The sequence below is a fragment of the Balaenoptera musculus genome, chromosome 12 (genome assembly GCF_009873245.2).
Source record: "Balaenoptera musculus isolate JJ_BM4_2016_0621 chromosome 12, mBalMus1.pri.v3, whole genome shotgun sequence".
Taxonomy (NCBI): Eukaryota; Metazoa; Chordata; class Mammalia; order Artiodactyla; family Balaenopteridae; genus Balaenoptera; species Balaenoptera musculus.
Genome location: NC_045796.1, coordinates 25,643,428 through 25,664,499, shown reverse-complemented (window position 1 = coordinate 25,664,499; position 21,072 = coordinate 25,643,428). Strand labels below are relative to the sequence as shown.

At 41.4% G+C, this 21,072-nt stretch overlaps 1 protein-coding gene across 1 annotated transcript in view; it reads left to right on the top strand.

Moving 5' to 3' along the window:
- Nucleotides 1–21,072, top strand: part of ECT2L (epithelial cell transforming 2 like) — a 76,284-nt gene that overhangs the window by 11,808 nt on the left and 43,404 nt on the right. Inside the window, 3 exon segments of the mRNA XM_036870938.1 lie at nucleotides 673–757; nucleotides 3,427–3,475; nucleotides 4,629–4,741. Of these exon segments, the coding sequence (XP_036726833.1) occupies nucleotides 705–757; nucleotides 3,427–3,475; nucleotides 4,629–4,741 (215 nt within the window). The 5' untranslated portion in view covers nucleotides 673–704.

The following is a 21,072-nucleotide window of genomic DNA, read 5'->3' as shown; positions in this document are numbered from 1 at the left end:
TCTTGGACTTTCGGCCTCCAGAACTGTGAGAAAACAAATTTCTGTTGTTCAGGCCGCCCAGTCTGTGGTTTTTGGTAATGGCAGCCCTAGTAGACTAACAATACTGTACCCTACTAGATTGTGCCTGGACTCCTGACCCTCAGGAACTTTGAGATAATAATAAGAGTTTGTTGTTTTGAGCTGTTAAATTTTAAGGTAATTTGCTATGCAGCAATAGATCATTAATATATTAGCCTAACTTTTTCTTCTATATCCTCTTTGACTTATGTCCTCAAAAGCTAGGCACTGGGTGGGGGGGTGGGAGGGCGCCCTCTTTGAGCCCTTCAGATTCTTGCTTTCCAGAGAAAGAAAAAGTCAGTATTTATGGCTGATAAAGAATCATTCCAATTTCTGAGTCATTTTGCCAGCAAAGTAAAAAACAGCTCTGATTTGGATTCACATTTGGGTGCAAGTAGTTGAGGAGAGAATAATTGCAATGATTTAGAGTTCATGAACTCTGTGTATATTTGTATGGATATATATATATATATGAATTGCTCTAATTGTATCTATATAAACAACTATATGTAAATGAATTGCTGTAATTCTATTATTCCTATATGGACAACATTAATATACTGGATGTTCTAGGTGATCTTAATTAAACCCACAGTTTATGAAATGAACCTACAGTTTCTAGGACTGGACGAAAATAATTTGCTGAGATGTCAGCTGGGAATTCTCCCAGGGAAAGCTTGGAAATGGAGAGCTTCCACACAAGATTCAGTGCCTGATAGAGGGAACTTTCCTCAACATAATAAAGGCCATATATGACAAACCCACAGCCAACATTGTCCTCAATGGTGAAAAACTGAAACCATTTCCACTAAGATCAGGAACAAGACAAGGTTGCCCACTCTCACCACTATTATTCAACATAGTCTTGGAAGTGTTAGCCACAGCAATCAGAGAAGACAAAGAAATAAAAGGAATCCAAATCGGAAAAGAAGAAGTAAAGCTGTCACTATTTGCAGATGACATGATACTATACATAGAGAATCCTAAAGATGCTACCAGAAAACTCCTAGAGCTAATCAATGAATTTGGTAAAGTAGCAGGATACAAAATTAATGCACAGAAATCTCTTGCATTTCTATACACTAATGATGAAAAATCTGAAAGTGAAATTAAGAAAACACTCCCGGGACTTCCCTGGTGGTGCAGTGGTTAAGAGTCCGCCTGCCAATGCAGGGGACACGGGTTCGAGCCCTGGTCCGGGAAGATTCCACATGCCGCGGAGCAACTAAGCCCGTGTGCCACAACTACTGAGCCTGCGCTCTAGAGCCTGTGAGCCACAACTACTGAAGCCCGTGTGCCTAGAGCCCATGCTCCACAACAAGAGAAGCCACCACAATGAGAAGCCCACACGCCGCAACCAGAGAAAGACCACACGCAGCAATGAAGACCCAATGCAGCCAAAAATAAATAAATTTAAAAAAAAAAAAAAAAAACTCCCGTTTACCATTGCAACAAAAAGAATAAAATATCTAGGAATAAACCTACCTAAGGAGACAAAAGACCTGTATGCAGAAAATAATAAGACACTGATGAAAGAAATTAAAGATGATACAAATAGATGGAGAGATATACCATGTTCCTGGATTGGAAGAATCAACATTGTGAAAATGACTCTACTACCCAAAGCAATCTACAGATTCAATGCAATCCCTATCAAACTACCACTGGCATTTTTCACAGAACTAGAACAAAAAATTTCACAATTTGTATGGAAACACAAAAGACCCCGAATAGCCAAAGCAATCTTGAGAACGAAAAATGGAGCTGGGGGGATCAGGCTCCCTGACTTCAGACTATATTACAAAGCTTCAGTAATCAAGACAGTTTGGTACTGGCACAAAAACAGAAATATAGATCAATGGAACAGGATAGAAAGCCCAGAGATAAACCCACACACATATGGTCACCTTATCTTTGATAAAGGAGGCAAGCATATACAGTGGAGAAAAGACAGCCTCTTCAATAAGTGGTGCTGGGAAAACTGGACAGGTACATGTAAAAGTATGAAATTAGAACACTCCCTGACACCATGCACAAAAATAAACTCAAAATGGATTAAAGACCTAAGTGTAAGGGCAGACACTATCAAACTCTTAGAGGAAAACATAGGCAGAACACTTTATGACATACATCACAGCAAGATTCTTTTTGACCCAGCTCCCAGAGAAATGGAAATAAGAACACAAATAAACAAATGGGACCTAATGAAACTTAAAAGCTTTTGCACAGCAAAGGAAACCATAAACAAGACCAAAAGACAACCATCAGAATGGGAGAAAATATTTGCAAATGAAGCAACTGACAAAGGATTAATCTCCAAGATTTACAAGCAGCTCATGCAGCTCAATAACAAAAAAACGAACAACCCAATCCAAAAATGGGCAGAAGACCTAAATAGACATTTCTCCAAAGAAGATATACAGATGGCCTACAGACACATGAAAGAATGCTCAACATCATTAATCATTAGAGAAATGCAAATCAAAACTACAATGAGATATCATCTCACACCAGTCAGAATGGCCATCATCAAAAAATCTAGAAACAATAAATGCTGGAGAGGGTGTGGAGGAAAGGGAACACTCTTGCACTGTTGGTGGGAATGTAAATTGATACAGCCACTATGGAGAACAGTATGGAGGTTCCTTAAAAAACTACAAATAGAACTACCATACGACCCAGCAATCCCACTACTGGGCATATACCCTGAGAAAACCATAGGTCAAAAAGAGTCATGTACCAAAATGTTCATTGCAGCTCTATTTACAATAGCCAGGACATGGAAGCAACCTAAATGTCCATCGACAGATGAATGGATAAAGAAGATGTGGCACATATATACAATGGAATATTACTCAGCCATAAAAAGAAATGAAATGGAGGTATTTGTAATAAGGTGGATGGAGTTAGAGTCTGTCATACAGAGTGAAGTAAGTCAGAAAGAGAAAAACAAATACAGTATGCTAACACATATATACGGAATCTAAGGAAAAAAAAAAAAAGGCCATGAAGAACCTAGTGGCAAGACGGGAATAAAGACACAGACCTACTAGAGAATGGACTTGAGGATATGGGGAGGGGGTGGGGTGAGATGTGACAGGGTGAGAGAGTGTCATGGACATATATACACTACCAAATGTAAAATAGATAACTAGTGGGAAGCAGCCGCATAGCACAGGGAGATCAGCTTGGTGCTTTGTGACCACCTAGAGGGGTGGGATGGGGAGGGTGGGAGGGAGGGAGATGCAAGAGGGAAGAGAAATGGGAACATATTGTATATGTATAACTGATTCACTTTGTTATAAAGCAGAAGCTAACACACCATTGTAAGGCAATTATACTTCAATAAAGATGTTTAAAAAAAAAAAAAAGATTCAGTGCCTGGACACCTTTTAGCAACAAGTCATTAAATCGACAGGTGAGTCACATACTCTAGAATAAGACAAGATTTCTAAGGTGAATTTTACTGTGATATATTGGGTCTCATGTTGCCATATTTAAAATAAAATAAATACTTGTAAAGAACTTAGTTTTTGAGTCACTTTAAACAAAAATAACCCTACCCCAAAGACGGTCTCTCCTCACCCCAGTCCACAACTCCAATCTTATGGGAGGTGCAAGAGCTGCTCCCACTTTTGCCCTATCAGCACCTCCAGAGATGAAACAGAAACCTCCAGGACACACCCTGGTTGCTATAAGGGGGAGGAGACAAGAGAAGGTGCTTTGGTGGTATTTTGGTGTGGAGAGTGTTGATATGTGTGTCTTTGATTCTCTCTTCCCTCTTGTGCCAACTGCGTGGTTCCCTGGGGCCTGGGGATGCCCCTTCTTTGAAAGATAATGCAGGAAGTAGTCACTGGAATGGCCCAGGCAGCTCTGCCAGACCTTCATGGAAAAGGGGCTGCCTGGGTCCTCAGAGCTCCTGCGCGGTCCAGGCGCACTCACAAGGGAAGGAGACCAGATGGGCTGGGACCAAAGCCTGACTAGTAATAAAGACAGTGGGTTTATATATGCCCTCTGAGCCAAGCTGGACTGAAGTCCTGGTGTCGGGGAACGCTGGTCCTGGTGTATGTCTTTCATGGAGACACTCCTAACAATGGCCCTTCAGCAAAATTTACTAACTTTCCTTTTGGTGGGTGCTATGAAGAGGTAGGACTATGGGTTAGTAAAATCACACCTACTTCACATGGCCCTGTTTTCAGAATTAAGCAAGTGGCCAGTATGTGTTTTCAAGATGAAATGTTTGGGATCTCTTTCCCCAGACCACATTAGCTTAGGTGGAAACAACAGTGAGGATACATTACGTCTTTGGGCCCTCCTTGAGCCCCTCTGCAATTACATCCCTGCCAGCCTTTCCCACCAGCCCACCCAACAAGCCGGGGCTTGCCTGCATCCCCAGATAAAAGGAGTTTAAGCTGAAGGGAGAGACCCTTACTACATACGTGAAAGTGCTTTGTGAACTGTAACGTGCAATGCAAATATTAGCTGTGAGGTTGTTAGGTTGCCTATGGGTTGCTTAGCAACTAAGAACATATCGAACTGTAAAGGAAAATGTCATTTTCTCTCCCTTATAGCTCTTTCAGGAAACAGTTGCTCTTATAAGTCATTGGTTTGACCTCTGGACTAACAAGCAACATCAAGAATTCTTATTCACGATTTTTTTATGATGCACTAAATCACAATTAAGGTAAATGTAGCCTAATGATGTAATTATCTTAAAAAAAATAAAATATCATAAAATGTTCACATAACTTTTATGAGTTTCTTTTTTTCCACAGAAAAAAAGCAACTGATATTTTAAGGCTTATAAACAATCTTTTCTAGTGCTGCTGCTTCTTTGTGGGTAAAATGGAGCCTTGGGGAGTTGAACACCTTCATACCATAGCAGGATGTTTAGTTTTTGCAAAAAGTTATAACTTCAGCCGATGAATTTTTTTTAATTAATTAATTTATTTATTTATTTTTGGCTGTGTTGGGTCTTCGTTTCTGTGCAAGGGCTTTCTCTAGTTGCGGCAAGCGGGGGCCACTCTTCATCGCGGTGCGCGGGCCTCTCACTATCGCGGCCTCTGTTGTTGCGGAGCACAGGCTCCAGACGCGCAGGCTCAGTAGTTGTGGCTCACGGGCCTAGTTGCTCCGCGGCATGTGGGATCTTCCCAGACCAGGGCTCGAACCCGTGTCCCCTGCATTGGCAGCAGATTCTCAACCACTGCACCACCAGGGAAGCCCCAGCCAATGAATTTTTAACATTGTCTTAGTATATTAAATTCTCCTTGGAACTCTCAGATAAGATATTTGAAGTAAGTACTCCAAAATATTTGTTACATGAATGAGTGGATCCAAAAAATATCTGAGAAATGACAGTGGCAGCAACAATTAGGAATATGGGCAAGACTTATATGGCAGTGGTCACTGATTGCCGTTAAGTCCTGGTTCTTCTTATTCTTTCCCTTGCATCCTATTCTATCTGTAATTTATTTTCAAATACTCCAGCATGGCTGGTGTGACATGTGAAAGTGTTAGTTGAAATTACACCCAGGGGCAACTAGTGTTCTGATCAAGAGTTGGTACTCTAGGGGTGATTAGCTAGCACTGTATTGGAAAAGTCACAGTGTTTTAGTTATTACCAGATACTTTGCTAATTAGCATAGCAAATATTAGATATTAGTTATTATCAGAGCAACTAGTGACTTGTTAACATGCTGGTTGAATGCTAGAAATGGCCTGTCTTTGGTGAAATTAAAGGTATTCAGCTATGTGGACTGACCAAAATATTCTCGAGAGCCCTCTGGCATGCCTGGACCTGGTTGAAGAATCCAGCCAGGCCAGTTGGTGCTTATTAAGGATCGTTTCATCTCCAAAAAATGGCCTTGTCTGACTGGGGGTTTTCTGGTAGCCTGAGGCCAACAAAAAGGATAGTAATAGAATCCTGTTTATGGAACATTGTTCTTTCTCAGTTGAATGAATCTTTCACCCAAAGGGCAGAGAGCTGGGATTTTGTCAGGCCTACAGAGGAGGCTGTATGAAGTGGTTTGGGCTTATTTACTAAAGTTTGTTCAGTGAAACTCCAGGTAGGGCATCATTTGGTGCTGCTTTCACTACAACCTGGTGGCGGGACTTGGGGGACAGGCTAACCCTCAAACTTCTTAGATATTTACCAAAAAGTGTCAGAGTTGTGCAAGACCAAATTGGGTAATTTTAGTTTACAATACCTGCTTCTCTCAGTCTTTCTTACACTTCCCCCTGCCCATCTCTTTTGATCAGTCATTTCATCTCTCCTACCTACGAACGCACCTTCTCCACTGTCAGCTTTCTCTGCGTCCGTGGGGCTCCTAGTGGATTATTCCTGATGGAGTCACCAAGTCACCGGAGAGAGACAGCCATCTTCCAGGCATGTCGAAAGAGGCTGCAAAGACAGGCCACGGACAAAGCGGCTCTTCAGTCAGTGCTTAAAAATCAGGAGGAAGGGAGATTTTTATGGTAGTCATTGGGTAGGCTTCCTTTGACTCCAGTTTTGCAGCTTTCAAGATAAGAAAATAATAGACCAAACCCTATATCCATAATTGCTTTGTGGGCCATCCTATTCTAGTCTCATGTATCACAAACCGAGCAATTTCAGTTGTAACCACTGGAGGTCATTAGTGATCTTGTGGTATATTTTGAGGCTCATTAACATTAGGCCTGACGTTTTTTCACTGGAAACTTCATTCACTGTCTGGTACCTGAATTCTTCTTTCTGTGGGAGAAGGATATGGAACTAACCTGTTAAGTGAAATTACTCTGCTTTGTTTGACGGCAGCTGTGTTTCTGCAGAGTTATATGTATTTTGTAGTCCCATGAAGCTGTTATTACATGCTCTGGGCTACTAATTTCGGGGGAAGTTGTATGTCAATTTCTGGTCTCTGGGTTTGGCATCCTGAAACCAGGATCTTTAATTTGTAGTGGTGGTTTTTGTTGTTGAACATCAATCAGGTCATTCCCCACAGTCTGGATGAAGTCTTTCTTACATGACTTCCTGCCATCTCTTTTGGTCAGCCATTTCTTCCCTCTTACTGACAGCTGAAGACACCATGTGCAGATGGTCTAATCCAGTTTGAGCTGTGCTTGATTTTAACCAAATCTAAAAGCCCAACTTATTTTCATTTTTAGCCTAAAGTTAAAGCAATAAAATTTTAAAGCATCTTTATTGAGATGTAATTCACATACACAAAATTCATCCATTTAAAGGACACAGTTCAATGGTTTCAGCAGTGGTCCCCAAGCTTTTTGGCACCAGGGACCGGTTTCTTGGAAGACAGTTTTTCCACAGGGGGGTGGGGGTGGGGGATGGCTCAGGTGGTAATGCGAGCGATGGGGAGCGGCAGGTGAAGCTTCTCTCGCTTGCCCGCCGCTCACCTCCTGCTGTGCGGCCCGCTTCCTAACAGGCCGCGGACTGGACCGGTTGATGGCCCAGGGGTTGGGGACCCCTGGTTTTAGTACATTCACAGAGTTGTGCAACCATCACTACAATCTAAGTTTAGAACATTTTCATCACCCACAAAAGAAACCCCCTATCTATTAGCAATCACTCCCCATTCCAATCCCCCTCAATTCCAGCCCTGCACAACCACTAATCTATTTTATTTCTCTATAAATTTGCCTATTCCAGACTCTTCATATAAATGGAATCATACAATATGTGGCCTTTAGTTCACCTGTTTTATAGCATATATCAAGACTTTCCTTTTTATTGCCAAGTAATATTCCATAGTGTGGCTATGCCATATTTTATTTATCCACTCATCAGTTGATAGACATTTGGGTGGTTTCCACATTTTGGCTACTGTAAGTAATGCTGCTATGAACAACTGTGTATAAGTCTTTCTATATGGATGCTTTACTTCTTTTAGGTATATAACTAGAAATGGAATTGCTGGATCAAATGGTAGCACTGCCATCAACTTTTAATTATTAAGTGTTTTTTCTGAATTATATTTACTCCTCTAGCCCCTGTTCCCCCATAACTATGAATAAGCTTGTGAATAAATGAGAGAATTTAGCATTATTCGAATGCCCGAAATCTTTGCATGTAAGCTCAGCTACATTTGTTCAATACCTTGCTTTTCAGACAGAGAAGCCATTGTTTTAGATGCTTTGTTTTATAATTTCTGAATAACTTTGTTTTAATTCAGGCAGTTATAAAGCTTAAACAGGATATTGCAGTACCAGTCAGAAATATGTTGTCACAGTTTTCATTAAAAGTTTCTTCTGAATCTCTATGAGATATATTCAAATATCTAAGATTTTTCTTTTCTATCCTAATAAATATTCCATATTGTTAAGACTTTGGAAATTTTCTTAAATGGAGTTTTATGATATTTAAGACATTTTTCAAAGGTTCATCTTCTTAAACCTTCCCCCTGGCAAGTTCTCCCTCTCACTTCAACTTAAATGTCACCTCCGCTGGGAAACCTTTCCTGCTCATCTTTCACCCCCATCATTTTTACAAACCTCTATCGTGGCATTTCCCCTGTACATTATGCTTATCTGTCCACACGTCTGACGGTTTCCAGTGGTGCTGTCCCCCTGCCACTTGAGGAGGCTGACCTTTCCTGTGACTCCTTAAAGGAAACTGGGCTGTTTGTGTCTGTCACACTTGGAGAAACCTATGAGAAGATTGAATCAGTCTCCTAGTCACACTGGTGGGACCGGTTTCAAATTGCTTCTGTTCAGCAAGAGGTAATGCCTCCTACAAAGGCCTTTCATTACGGGGCTGGAGCTGTTCAAACTTGTAGCTTTTCCTGGTGGGTGGGGCAACATTCATGATTCATGTAACTGCAGTCCTAAGACATGGATGGATTGTGTGTGTGTGTGTGTGTGTGTGTGTGTGTGTGTGTAGGGAGAGGGAGATCACCACCGAACAAGGATTAGCTCTTGTTGCTTGTCTCCATCAGAGTCACCTGGAAAGGGGGTTGGAGGGCAGGAAAACGTACCAACCCACGTATAGTTAAGAGGGAACACCGCCGCCCCGCACTCTTGCCTCAGTACACCCACCCCGTCTTCCCAGGCAGCCCCTGGGAGGGCTCACTTGAGGATGTTTATCTCGATTGTAATCTCTGAGGAAATCTGGTACATAAATTTTTTGGAGACAACACACTTCCAGATTAACCTTAAATACAGAACCGCTACATCACGCTGAGTTACTGACGTCCATTTGAAAGACGGACATTTCTGTGTGGAGGTGGTGGAGGGGAGAGGGGAGTATTCAGAGACCCATTGTTTTCTAAATATCCAAGACAGGTCTGGAAACGTGGGTCATCCTGACTCTTCCCTCCCCTCAGCCCCGTATTCTGGACATATTTCTGTCCTTTCATATAGATCAGATGGTCGTGGGCAACCACATAAAATATTAGCATTTGTTGTTGGGTGGCTTTTAGGGGTGGATGAAGCTAAGAAAGGAAATCCTGGAGTTTGAAAAGAAGCCAAACCCAGAAGCTGTTTTACTGGGTGGAGGTGGGGACAGAGGGAGAGTGGGTGGTAGGACGGTCACCGGCTTACATTAGGCAAAGCCCCTGCCCTTGAAGTCCTCACTTCCTGTTTTATAAGTGTTGCTACTCTCCCTTTGTAATGTTTCACTTCTCTTTACAGCGTGGTAGCTCCACTTGCCATTATGTTATACACCGTAGTACTTGCTTGTTCATTTACCATATGCCTATTCCACTAGAAGGTAGCTCCATGTGGGTAGGGACTTTTTCTGGTAACTCTTTCTGTCCCTAGCACTTAAAACAATACCAGGTTCATAGTAGCCACTCAATAAATTCTTGTTTGAATGAATGAAGATGTGTAAAACACTCCTAATTACAATGATAACAAAAAGATAATCAGAACAAAGCTTTCCTTTGGTAGTTCTCTCAGAGGAAGGATTTTTTCAAGATATTACAAGTTTTAGAATATAGGATATTACTAATACTTTGCTTCTTTGAAGACTTTTCATTATTTAATTAATTCAAGACCTCTATAAAGCAATTCCAAAAGGAATTATGCATAGTAATAATACCCAAGGGTGCCATATCACACACCTCCAGGGGATGCTGTTTCACTCTATCACCTGTGTGAATGGCACCTCCTAAACTTGTTCATTGCACAACTTCCCAAATGTAGCAGCCCTGATGATACTACCAGCCATTTATAAAGGACATGATATTAGCTTCCAGATCTACCAAGTATCCTTTACCCGCTGTGAAGGGTCAAATCCACAGATAATTCTTTGGAAAATGGAGACAAGGTTTTAAGAGACCATTTGTCTCCATTCTGTATTTTAAAATCTCTTTAGGAAATTTTCAGGAGGGTTGAGGCAGAATGAGAGTAGACGTGGCTCCCTGTGAGACCTAAACGGCTAGCAAGTCTTAGAAGTAGAAGGAGGATACTCTTATTACATACATAGTAAGTGTCTGGTGACCGCCTGTCATCTTTCCTCCTACCCTCTCTATGTATTCTTTTGATGTCATGGTCAGAATGCTTTCAAGTGCAAATAACAGAAATGGAATTCAAACCAGCCTAAGAAGAAAAGGGAATTTATTGACTTAAGATTTGTCTGCTTTAGGCTGTGCTAGATTCTTAGATTCAATGTTACCAGGGCTCACTCACTCTCTCCCTTCTCTCAGCTCTGCTTCCTTATGTGTGTTGCATAAAACTAAAAAGATAAGCGCAAGACCCTTATGAAGGAAATTAGAAATTTGTATTAAAGGGTAGTAGAAAAAATAACCCTGGGTAAATAGATAGATATGCTATGTTTCAAGATGCCAATTCTCTCCACATTAATCTTCCAATTCAATTCAATCTTGGTACAAATCCCAAAATGGCATTTTCTTATGGACTTTGAGAAACGGATTCTAAAGCTAATCTGGAAAAGAAAATGGACTACAACAGCTACGAAAAATTTAAATATAAAGAAAAAAATTAGTAAGAGTTGTACCACCAGATAGTAAAACCACTTTTATCCATTTATGAAATATCCCCATGTAGTATCTCAAGTGTAAGGGAGCAAGGACTGAGATAAGTAAGTGCTCTGAAGGGAAGGGAAAGGGCAGGCGTCTTTAAGGGTTGGGTAGATCAGAAAGAAGCTTGGGCAGCTGGAGATCCTTCCTCTTCTTGCATCAATTCCTGTTTAGCGGGCTAGACACTGTCCATCACACACCCACCCACCCATGCCATTCCCCAATTCCTCTCCATCTTCCTGACAAAGCCCCTTTTCTCCCTCAGGTATCATGTGCTTCAGGGGTGGTGGGTCACACTGACCCCCAAAGAGTGAGTCAGGGTTGGACAGAATCACGGTCATTCCATCCTCTTTGATGTGTCTGGTTTAGGAAAGGGCATGTAGATATTAATTCTGCCCAAGGAAACACAAGAGAGTGGCTGCTAGAGTTTCTGGGAGAGTTTTCTTCACTCTCAAAGGGACCTAAAAAAGGAACTAGAGGAAAGGACATACCCTCTTCTGCCCTATAGCCTGTGATCTCTGTTGTGTGCAGATCTCTGCTCACAACAGTCAGTCATTTGGGAACCACCTCAGGGAACAAGTTGGAGGACCAAAGCAAACTACTGAGCAGGCAAAGTGAAAATATAGAAAATCCTTGGCCATTAATGACACTGAGTTCTTGAATTCACTAACCCTGGAGCTACCCTGATTTCCCTTATTTAAGGAAAGTGAAAGGAAGATAAATAGGTTTAAAAATGGTCCATAATAGTCCATTTATCTAGTTGTCACTTCTCTTGTTATACCAACTCTCCAGAATCCAGCTAAGAATCAGCCAGGTTTGGAAAAACAAAAAGCATTTAGCAGTCAAACTGATGTCCTTTACACATAGGAGACAGCGCATTAGACCCTCATGCAGAGTCTAAGTATTTAATTAATTCAGGGCTTCAAATAGGATTATACATTCTCCTAAGGACACCATAAATGTATTCAACACTTTGTACTTTGGCATCAGAATCAGGATCTGCTAGGCTGCCTCTTCTACCAGTGGGCAGTCAAGTTCACCAATGTTGAGGAGGGTGAACCCGTTAGAGTCACTTGGAGTTTGTTAAAAACATGAACTATGAGCCTCACCCATAGACATTTTGGCTCAAAACACCTGGGATGGGGCTGAGGAAGCTGTTTTTACTAAGTTCCCATGGTGATTTGGTACCCAGCCAAGGGTAAGACACAAGGCCTGGGTGACCTAAAGGCCCAAGGCTTCTTCCACCTTTTCATCTACTCCTTCTTGGAGGCTGGAACACAGATGGTATGAGTGTCCTGTCCCTCCTATTCTCTATTAGCAAAACAAAATGATTTGTTCTGTTTCTGTAGATTTTTCATGTTTCACTTGCAATACTTCTTAGTGGTTTTAGAATGTTTCATTGTAAGTAACCTTAAACTTGACACAAATAATAAAAGAAATATTTGACTCTCATGTAATTGGAAAACCCATAGGTAGGTTTGGCTGCAGCTGAAGCTCGATCCAGAGATTCAGCAATTAAATGACTTGTTTCTTTCTGCCCCTCTGCTCTGCCTTCAGCAGTCATGGCTTCATTATTATGGTTCCTCATTTGTGTCCAGAAGAAAAGAATTCTTTGTTTGGTTTCCCTCTGGACTAGTTTGGGTCCATGCCCACTCCTGCCAGTGGCTGTGGCCACGGGATTGACCCACATGAATTTAATTAGCTTTGACCATGTGCTTTTTGGAGTCAGGGATGAAGTCAGCTCCTGTAGAACCACATGGACAATCAAATAGGAACTGAGGTTATTTTATCTAAAGAAGAGGAAGTAAATGATGGATGACAAAAGCTAAAGTCTATTCATGCAGCATTCAACAAATATTTACCGAGGGTCTACTGTATATCAAGCATAGTTCTGGGTGCATGGGATTCAACACTAAACAGAGTGTAAAATACCCCTACCCTCTGAAGTTCATATTTTAGTAGACTAAAACTTGGCCTAAAATGGAACAAGAGAGATGTTCATGCACCTCACTGGATATCTGACAGTACATCATAGCACCACTGGAAATAATTGGGGGTGTTTTGCATGTCTCAGAAGTTAGAGCACTGTGGTAGACTGGATAATTGTCTCCAAATATGTCCAGGCCCTAATCCCTGGAACCTATGAGTGTTATCTTGTACAGCAAAGGGAGTTTGCAGATGTGATTAAGAATTTGTGTTGGGGAGATTATCCTGCATCACTGGAGCTCAACATAATCACAATGGTCCTTATAAGGGATGCAAGAGACATCAGAGTCAGAAGAGAAGATGATGTGATGATGGGAGAGATGGAGAGACTTGAAGATCCTGTGCTGCTGGCTTTGAAGATAAAGGGGACCTGAGCCGAGGAATAGAGACAGCTACTAGGCCCTGAAAACGACAAGGAAACAAGTTCTCCCCTTAGAGCTTGCAGAAGAAAACCAGCCCTGCCAACACCCTGACTGTAGCCCAATGAAACTGATTTCAGACTTGTGATCTCCAAAACTCTGAGAGACTACATTTGTACTGCTTTAAGCCACTAAGTTGGTGGTAATTTGTTATAATGAACAGGAAATTAATACAAGCAGTGATTTTCTCTTCCTGTTTTTCAACTTTTTTTTTCATTCTTTAGTCTAATTTACACATATCTATTTACCCCCTGCTAAGTTACAAGCACCATACCAGATGCTGGGGACAGAGCAGCAAACAAGACGGCTGCCATACCTTTTGTTTATGGGGCTTCCAGTTCAGTGGAAGAGAAAGACTTTAAATGGTGAATGAGTCCAAAAAAGGACTAAATTTGAGGGTCAGCAAGAAAGGAAACACAAAAATAGTGCTTAGGTTACACTTTAGTGCACACCAAGTGTAACGGATACAGGTTTCGGCAAAGAATATGAGATGGCATGAAGTAGGCAGGGCTCAGTGGGCGAGAGTAGCTTCCCACGGGGAAGTGTTTGGGGAGCAGGGACGGTCAGCCTGTTGGGAAGGTGAGAGGATTCTGGCAGTACCCCAGAAATACCACCCCAACAACCCACTAACATCACCTTATATTGTTATCTACATTGTTGCAAAAATAGCTTTTTACTAGCCATGTGACTTGGATCTACCATGCTGGTTCCAGAGAAAGTTTCTTACTCCTTCCTCAGGACCGTACTGCTTCACTGGCCACAAGTCATATAATAATAAGAATCACACAAGGGAAGTCATCCTGCACTCATATAGTGATGTCACATCCATGTGCATGCATTATCCTTTATTTTCCACCACCCAAGGGCAGGCATGACCAACCCAACAGATATCAAAGAAACAGCTACAGTGATGCTAAGTGACAAAGGAAAAGTAACTAGGACCTCACCTAGTCCAGGGGATCAGGGAAGCCTTCCCTGAGGATTTGACATTTAGGCTGGATTCTGAAGGATGCGTAGGAAATAGACAAGCCAAGACTTGGAGGACGAGTGTTCCACCTGGAGGGGATGACTTGCATGAAAGCCTTGGGCATTTTTTGTCTATTCAGTAGTAAAATCAGGCCTTTGGAGACACATTGGAAAGTTTAAATAAGCAAAAAGAGGAAACTAGCAATCACCCATAATTGTACCAACTAAGTGTAACCTAATTTCTTATGCTTTTATGTACCCATTTAGCTATTTATGAATCAGAATATACAAATTATTATTATTATTTTTAAATTAATCTAATTTATTTTTGGCTGCATTGGGTCTTTGTTGCTGCATGCAGGCTTTCTCTAGTTGTGGCGAGCGGGGGCTACTCTTCATTGAGGTGCGTGGGCTTCTCACTGCGGTGGCTCCTCTTGTCATGGAATATGGGCTCTAGGTGCACAGGCTTCAGTAGTTGTGGCTTGCAGGCTCTAGAGCGCAGGCTCAGTAGTTGTGGCACATGGGCTTAGTTGTTCTGCAGAATGTTGTGGGATCTTCCCAGACCAGGGCTCGAACCCGTGTCCCCTGCACTGGCAGGCGGATTCTTAACCACTGTGCCACCAGGGAAGCCCCTACAAATTATTTTTAAATCTTAAAAAAAAAAAAAAACCTTCAGTCACCCTCCTTATTGCTGTACCCACACCCAGCTTTGCTCTCTCACTCACTGGAGAGCTCAGCGCACGGTTCTGCATTTTCTGTGCACCCCAGACCCGGTCGTTATGCTGTGTGACACTGGCCTCCACGTGGAAATCCACCCACCACAGACCCTTACCACGCCATGGAGTGTGTGTCAAGCCACCAGACAAGACGAGGAGGTGCCGCCTGGGCCACTAGAGTGCAGGGACCTCTGCCCACTCGGCCCTCTCCAGGCCGCCTCCCCGACCTGCTCCTCAGCCATTTCATCACAATTCGGGCAGCGTCCTTCTCCTTCTTATCAGAAACTTCAGAGCAGAGACTCAGATTCAAGTCCCATATCGCTAAGCTTATTCGTTTTGCAAGGCACACATTGTGTGTGTAGCAGCACGCTGCGAGGCGCTATCGTGAATTATTCCAGTGAAGCTATCTTTGTCACAACAAACGAGCAAAGCACATTTTCTTCATTGTCTCCTCACATGCTGGTATTTCTCTTCACGGAATTCTTACTTTGCAACATTAACTAAAATGCAATGAGCCACAATGTCATTACCGCAAACCACCCTAGTTCTCTGCTCCTCATGTACTGATTTTTTTTTTTTTAATGTGACTGAAGCATTTTCTTTCCTTCTTGCTTAAAATTCATTATACTCGAATGTGTCCTTGCAGCAGCGCAGACTAGGAACAAATATAAAACATGCATGATTAAGGTTTGCTTTAAAAAGCAATTCAGGCTCAATTCTCTTTTGCTTGGCTGGGATGGAACGGTAGATGCTGTGAGGATGGGGACAAATACTCTGAAGATACTGAGACCCGTCTCTGAAAAGGAGGCTGAAAACGTTTCTGTTTTGCATCTTATTTTATTGATCTGTCTTAGAGTTCCAAATGAGAGCAAATTGTCTCTCAAGGGCCAGTGGAATGACCATGAAGCCTACCTCAGACAGTGAGGAGTTAAGGTCACGAATCCACTGGGATTAACTGTCCTTGGTGTGGTCACAAGTCTCATTCAGTTTGAACGTTAATCTCTATCAGTACTGAGAAGACCCCTCAGGGACACCGCTGCCTGTGAGTACCCTGTGCTGCCAGCACACACACAACTCCCTCCTTTGCCCTCCTGCTTACACCCCGACTCCCACCCTCTCTCCAGACTGCCCTGCCAACAGGCTCATTGTAAGCCGCTCTGTTTTGTCTCCAGTTATGACAAAGCTGCATGGACAAGGACCAAGAAAAAGCAGTGACTTAAAGTCAGGGGAGTAGAAACACACAAAAATAACAGGCAATCATTAAACCTTGGGACTGAAGCAGGTAGCTGCTTCTTAAAAACAAACAAGAGGGGCTTCCCTGGTGGCACAGTGGTTGAGAATCTGCCTGCCAATGCAGGGGACACGGGTTCGAGCCCTGGCCTGGGAAGATCCCACATGCCACGGAGCAACTGGGCCCGTGAGCCACAATTACTGAGCCTGCGCGTCTGGAGCCTGTGCTCCGCAAGAAGAGAGGCCGCGATAGTGAGAGGCCCGCGCACCGCGATGAAGAGTGGCCCCCGCTTGCCACAACTAGAGAAAACCCTCGCACAGAAACGAAGACCCAACACAGCCATAAATAAATAAAATAAATTTTAAAAAAAACCAAGAAAACAACAAAAAACCCCACTTTTTACAATAATGTTTAACTTACAGAAAAGTTGCAAAAATAGTGTAAACAATTCCTCTAAACTTTTCATCTGGATTCCTCGATTGTTAACATTTTACCATTTTTACCTTATTATTTCAAACATTTGAGAGTGAGTTGTAAACATAATGCCCCACTAACCCTAAGCATTTCAGTATGATTCCTAAAAAACAAGCACACTCTGCTGAAAAATCACAGTACATCCTGCAATATTGGGAAATCAGCATTGATTCAGCACTACTGTCCAATGCACAGACTCCATTCAATATTCCTGATTGTTCCAACAATGTCCTTTATAATCGTCCTTTCCTTCTCAGTCCAAAATCCAATCTAAGGTCATCTGTTGTATTTAGTTTTCATGTCTCTACATCCACCTTCGATGTGGAGCAATTGCTCAGTTTTTCCTCATCTTTTCTTACTTGACACTTTTGAAGAGCATAGATCTGCTACTTTGTTGAATGACCTTCAGTTTGTGGTTGGCTGATATTTCCTCAAGATTACACTGAGGTCATACATTCTTGGCAGGAATAACACAGACTTAATGCTATGTTCTTCTCAGTGGATCATATTGGGGGAATAGCATGTCAATTTGTCCTACTGTTTATGATCTTAACTTTACCACTTGGTTAAGGTGGTTAATTATTAAGTATTTTGTATTTATTAATTAGTAACTAAAAAGTATTTGAGTGATTAGTTTTAAATTAATTAAAAAGTATTTGAATCTATGCAAGTATTTTTTTCCTCGTCAAACTTTTACTTACCAGTTTTAGCATACATTGATGATTCTTACCTGAAGCACTTATTACTGTAATAGCTACCAAGTGGTGATCTTCTCATTTCTTAATTCCTTCTACATGTATGAATTGGTGTTGTGTTGCAAGGTAGAACATTTCCTTTCCCAAGACTTGTAAGTGAGGCTCCAGTTAAGCCAACAGTTTGTTAATTCATGGTCAAGACTGTCTCTGGGTCTAATGGATATTCAACAATCTGTTGGTGAGGGTAATTAAGGTCTTTTTTGTACCTAATTGGAGGTGTCATTTTCATTTCACATTGAAACTGTCTGAGGCTTGACCCACTCTATGGGAATTTAGGTCAGAGAAGATCCACTGCAGGATGAAGTCTGTTCAGAGTTAGCACTTCTATTTATTTATTTATTTATTTATTTATTTATTTATTTTTGGCTGTGTTGGGTCTTCGTTTCTGTGCGAGGGCTTTCTCTAGTTGCGGCAAGTGGGGGCCACTCTTCATCGCGGTGCGCGGGCCTCTCACTATCGCGGCCTCTCTTGTTGCGGAGCACAGGCTCCAGACGCGCAGGCTCAGTTGTGGCTCACGGGCCTAGTTGCTCCGCGGCATGTGGGATCTTCCCAGGCCAGGGCTCGAACCCGTGTCCGCTGCACTGGCAGGCAGATTCTCAACCACTGCGCCACCAGGGAAGCCAGAGTTAGCACTTTTCTTTCAGTGAGTTAATCTGAGTCCATTAGGACCCAGTAGTTGGGCAGCAGTAGCCACTTAGCAGTGAGAAAAAGTCTTGTTTTCCCAGTGGCCTTAGGTAAATGAGTTCTGGTAGGTTTTTATACCAAAGTTTCCAATCAGCTGTGAGACTGGCCACAAATATCTGTAATTCTGCTGAGTTCGGAGGAAATCAGGAGTTTCAGGGACGAGCTCGATTTCCTCATACCTGGATTGCTATCTGGTGGCTTGGGGCTGTAGCAGATGTTTATTGCTAATATATACAGAGGACAATCAGGTATTATGTGTCCTTTTTGTGTGTGTAGCTGTTAGCTGCAGGGCCAGAAGTACATCCTTCATGGGCCATGAAATGTTTCTTTGGCCTAAGATCTATATAGCTTCCAAGATGACCACTTGAGTAGGGGCTTGGATTTTGTATTCATTCAAGATCTATCTGTGCTTAGGTGGCATGCTTGTAAGAAGTTTACTTCTTCTGGAGCCTCACTTACAAGTCTTTCTTGATGGATGTCATATTTAAAAAGTTTTCTTTATGAATGTCATATTAAGAAATTGTTGAATGTTAAAGTATGATGATAGTATTATATGCAGTATATGTTTAAAAAAATTTGTTTTATTATTATTTAGTGATAGGGAATTCCCTGGTGGTGCAGTGGTTAGGGCTACATGCTCTAACTGCCAAGGGCCTGGGTTCTATCCCTGGTCGGGGAACTAAGATCCCATAAGCCGTGTGGTGCGGCCAAAAAAAAAAAAAACCCCAAAACCAAAAAACAACTTATTATTTAGCGATACACACTGAAATATTTATGGATGAAATTATATGATGTCTTGGGACTTCCCTGGTGGCACTGTGGTTAAGAATCCACCTGCCAGTGCAGGGGACAGAGGTTCCATCCCTGGTCTTGGAAGATCCCACATGCCGCAGAGCAACTAAGCCCGTGCACCACAACTACTGAAGCCTGTGCGCCTAGAGCCCGTGCTCCACAACAAGAGAATCCACCACAATGAGAAGCCCGCGCACCGCCACGAAGAGTAGCCCCTGATCGCCGCAACTAGAGAAAGCCCGCGCACAGCAACGAAGACGCAATGAAGACCCAACGCAGCCAAAAATAAATAATTTTTTAAAAAGTATAATTTAAAAAAAAAGAAATTATATGATGTCTTGGATTTGCTTTAGAATAATATGGGCATGAGGGAGGAAGAAGAAAAATAGGATGTAGCAGAAACCAGATCGGCTACAGGATGATAATTATTTGAATTAATTAATGGGGTCATAATAGTATTACAAATATTAATGTGAGATAAAGACATTTTCAAATAAAAGGAAACTGACAAGATTTGTTGTCAGAAGACCTGCAGCAAAGAAATGCTAAAGGAAGCTCTTCAGGCTAAGGAAATTGATACCAGATGGAAACATGGATTTATAAACAGGAATGAAGAGCACAGGAAATGACAAATGTGTGAGAAGACATAAAATTTTGAAGTTATTTTAGAGACATATGACTATTTAAAGCAAAAGCAATGTATTGTGGGGTTTATAACATAAGTAGATGCAGTAGAGATAACAACAAAAGCACAAAGGATGGTGAGAATTATATTGTTGCACTGGTCTTTAATTTTATATGAATATTACCTCTAAGTAGACTACAAGAAATTAAAGATGCATATCATACTTCCTAGCAACAACTTATAAAACTAATGCAAAGATATCCTAAAAAGCTAATAAAGGAATTAAAATGGAATACAAAAATATGTATTAACTCAGACCAAGGCAGGAGAGGAGGAATAAAGGCTCATAAGACAGATGGGACAACCAAACAACAAATAACAAAACTGAGACTTGGGTTCAACTATAACAGTAATTATATTAAATATAAGCAGACTAAACCCTCGAATAAAGGCAATGGTTGTCAAATGAGCTAAAAAAACCTCATTGTATACTGACTACAAGGGATACACTTTAAATATAAAGGCACTGATTTGTAAAGTATAAGGATAGGAAAAGATACACCATGCAAATAGTAAGCATATAAAAGTAGGATGGCAATATTAATATCAGACAAAATGGACTTCAAGACAAGGAATATTACCAGAGAGATAGATAGAGATGGACATTTTATAATGAGAAAAGTAACAATTCATCAAGAAGTCATAACAATTATAAATGTTTATGTACCAAATAACAGTTTCACATTACATGAAACAAAAACTGACAGAATAGAACTAAAGAAAAAAATCAGTATGAATATAGAAGAACTGAGCAATCTTCTTATCCACCTTGAACTAACATTTATAGAAACTAGACACAATTTCCAAATATATGTTCTTTTTATGAGCAAAGTAACATTTATACCTTTATGCATCATTTCCTGGTCCACAAATTAAGACTCAATACATTTCAAAATGGTTGAACTCTTATTAAGTATATTCTTTAACAACAATGCAATAAATTTTGGGATTAATAAAAATAAAACATCTAGAAAATCCCTATTTAGAAATTAACAGCACTTGTAAATAACCTATGGTCAAAGAAGAAATCATAAGGGAAATCAGAAAATATTTCAAGTTGAAAGACAATGAATATACAACATGGCTAAGCATGTGGTCTGCAGCACAGCTTAGAGGGAAAATAATATAATGTAAATGCTTATGTTAATGAGAAAAAGCATTTAAAATTAATGATCTCAACATCCCCCTTAAGAAACTAGGGGAGGGACTTCCCTGGTGGCACAGTGGTTAAGAATCCACTTGCCAGTGCAGGGGACACGGGTTCGATCCCTGGTCTGGGAAGATCCCACGTGCCATGGAGCAACTAAGCCCGTGCACTGCAACTACTGAGCCCACAC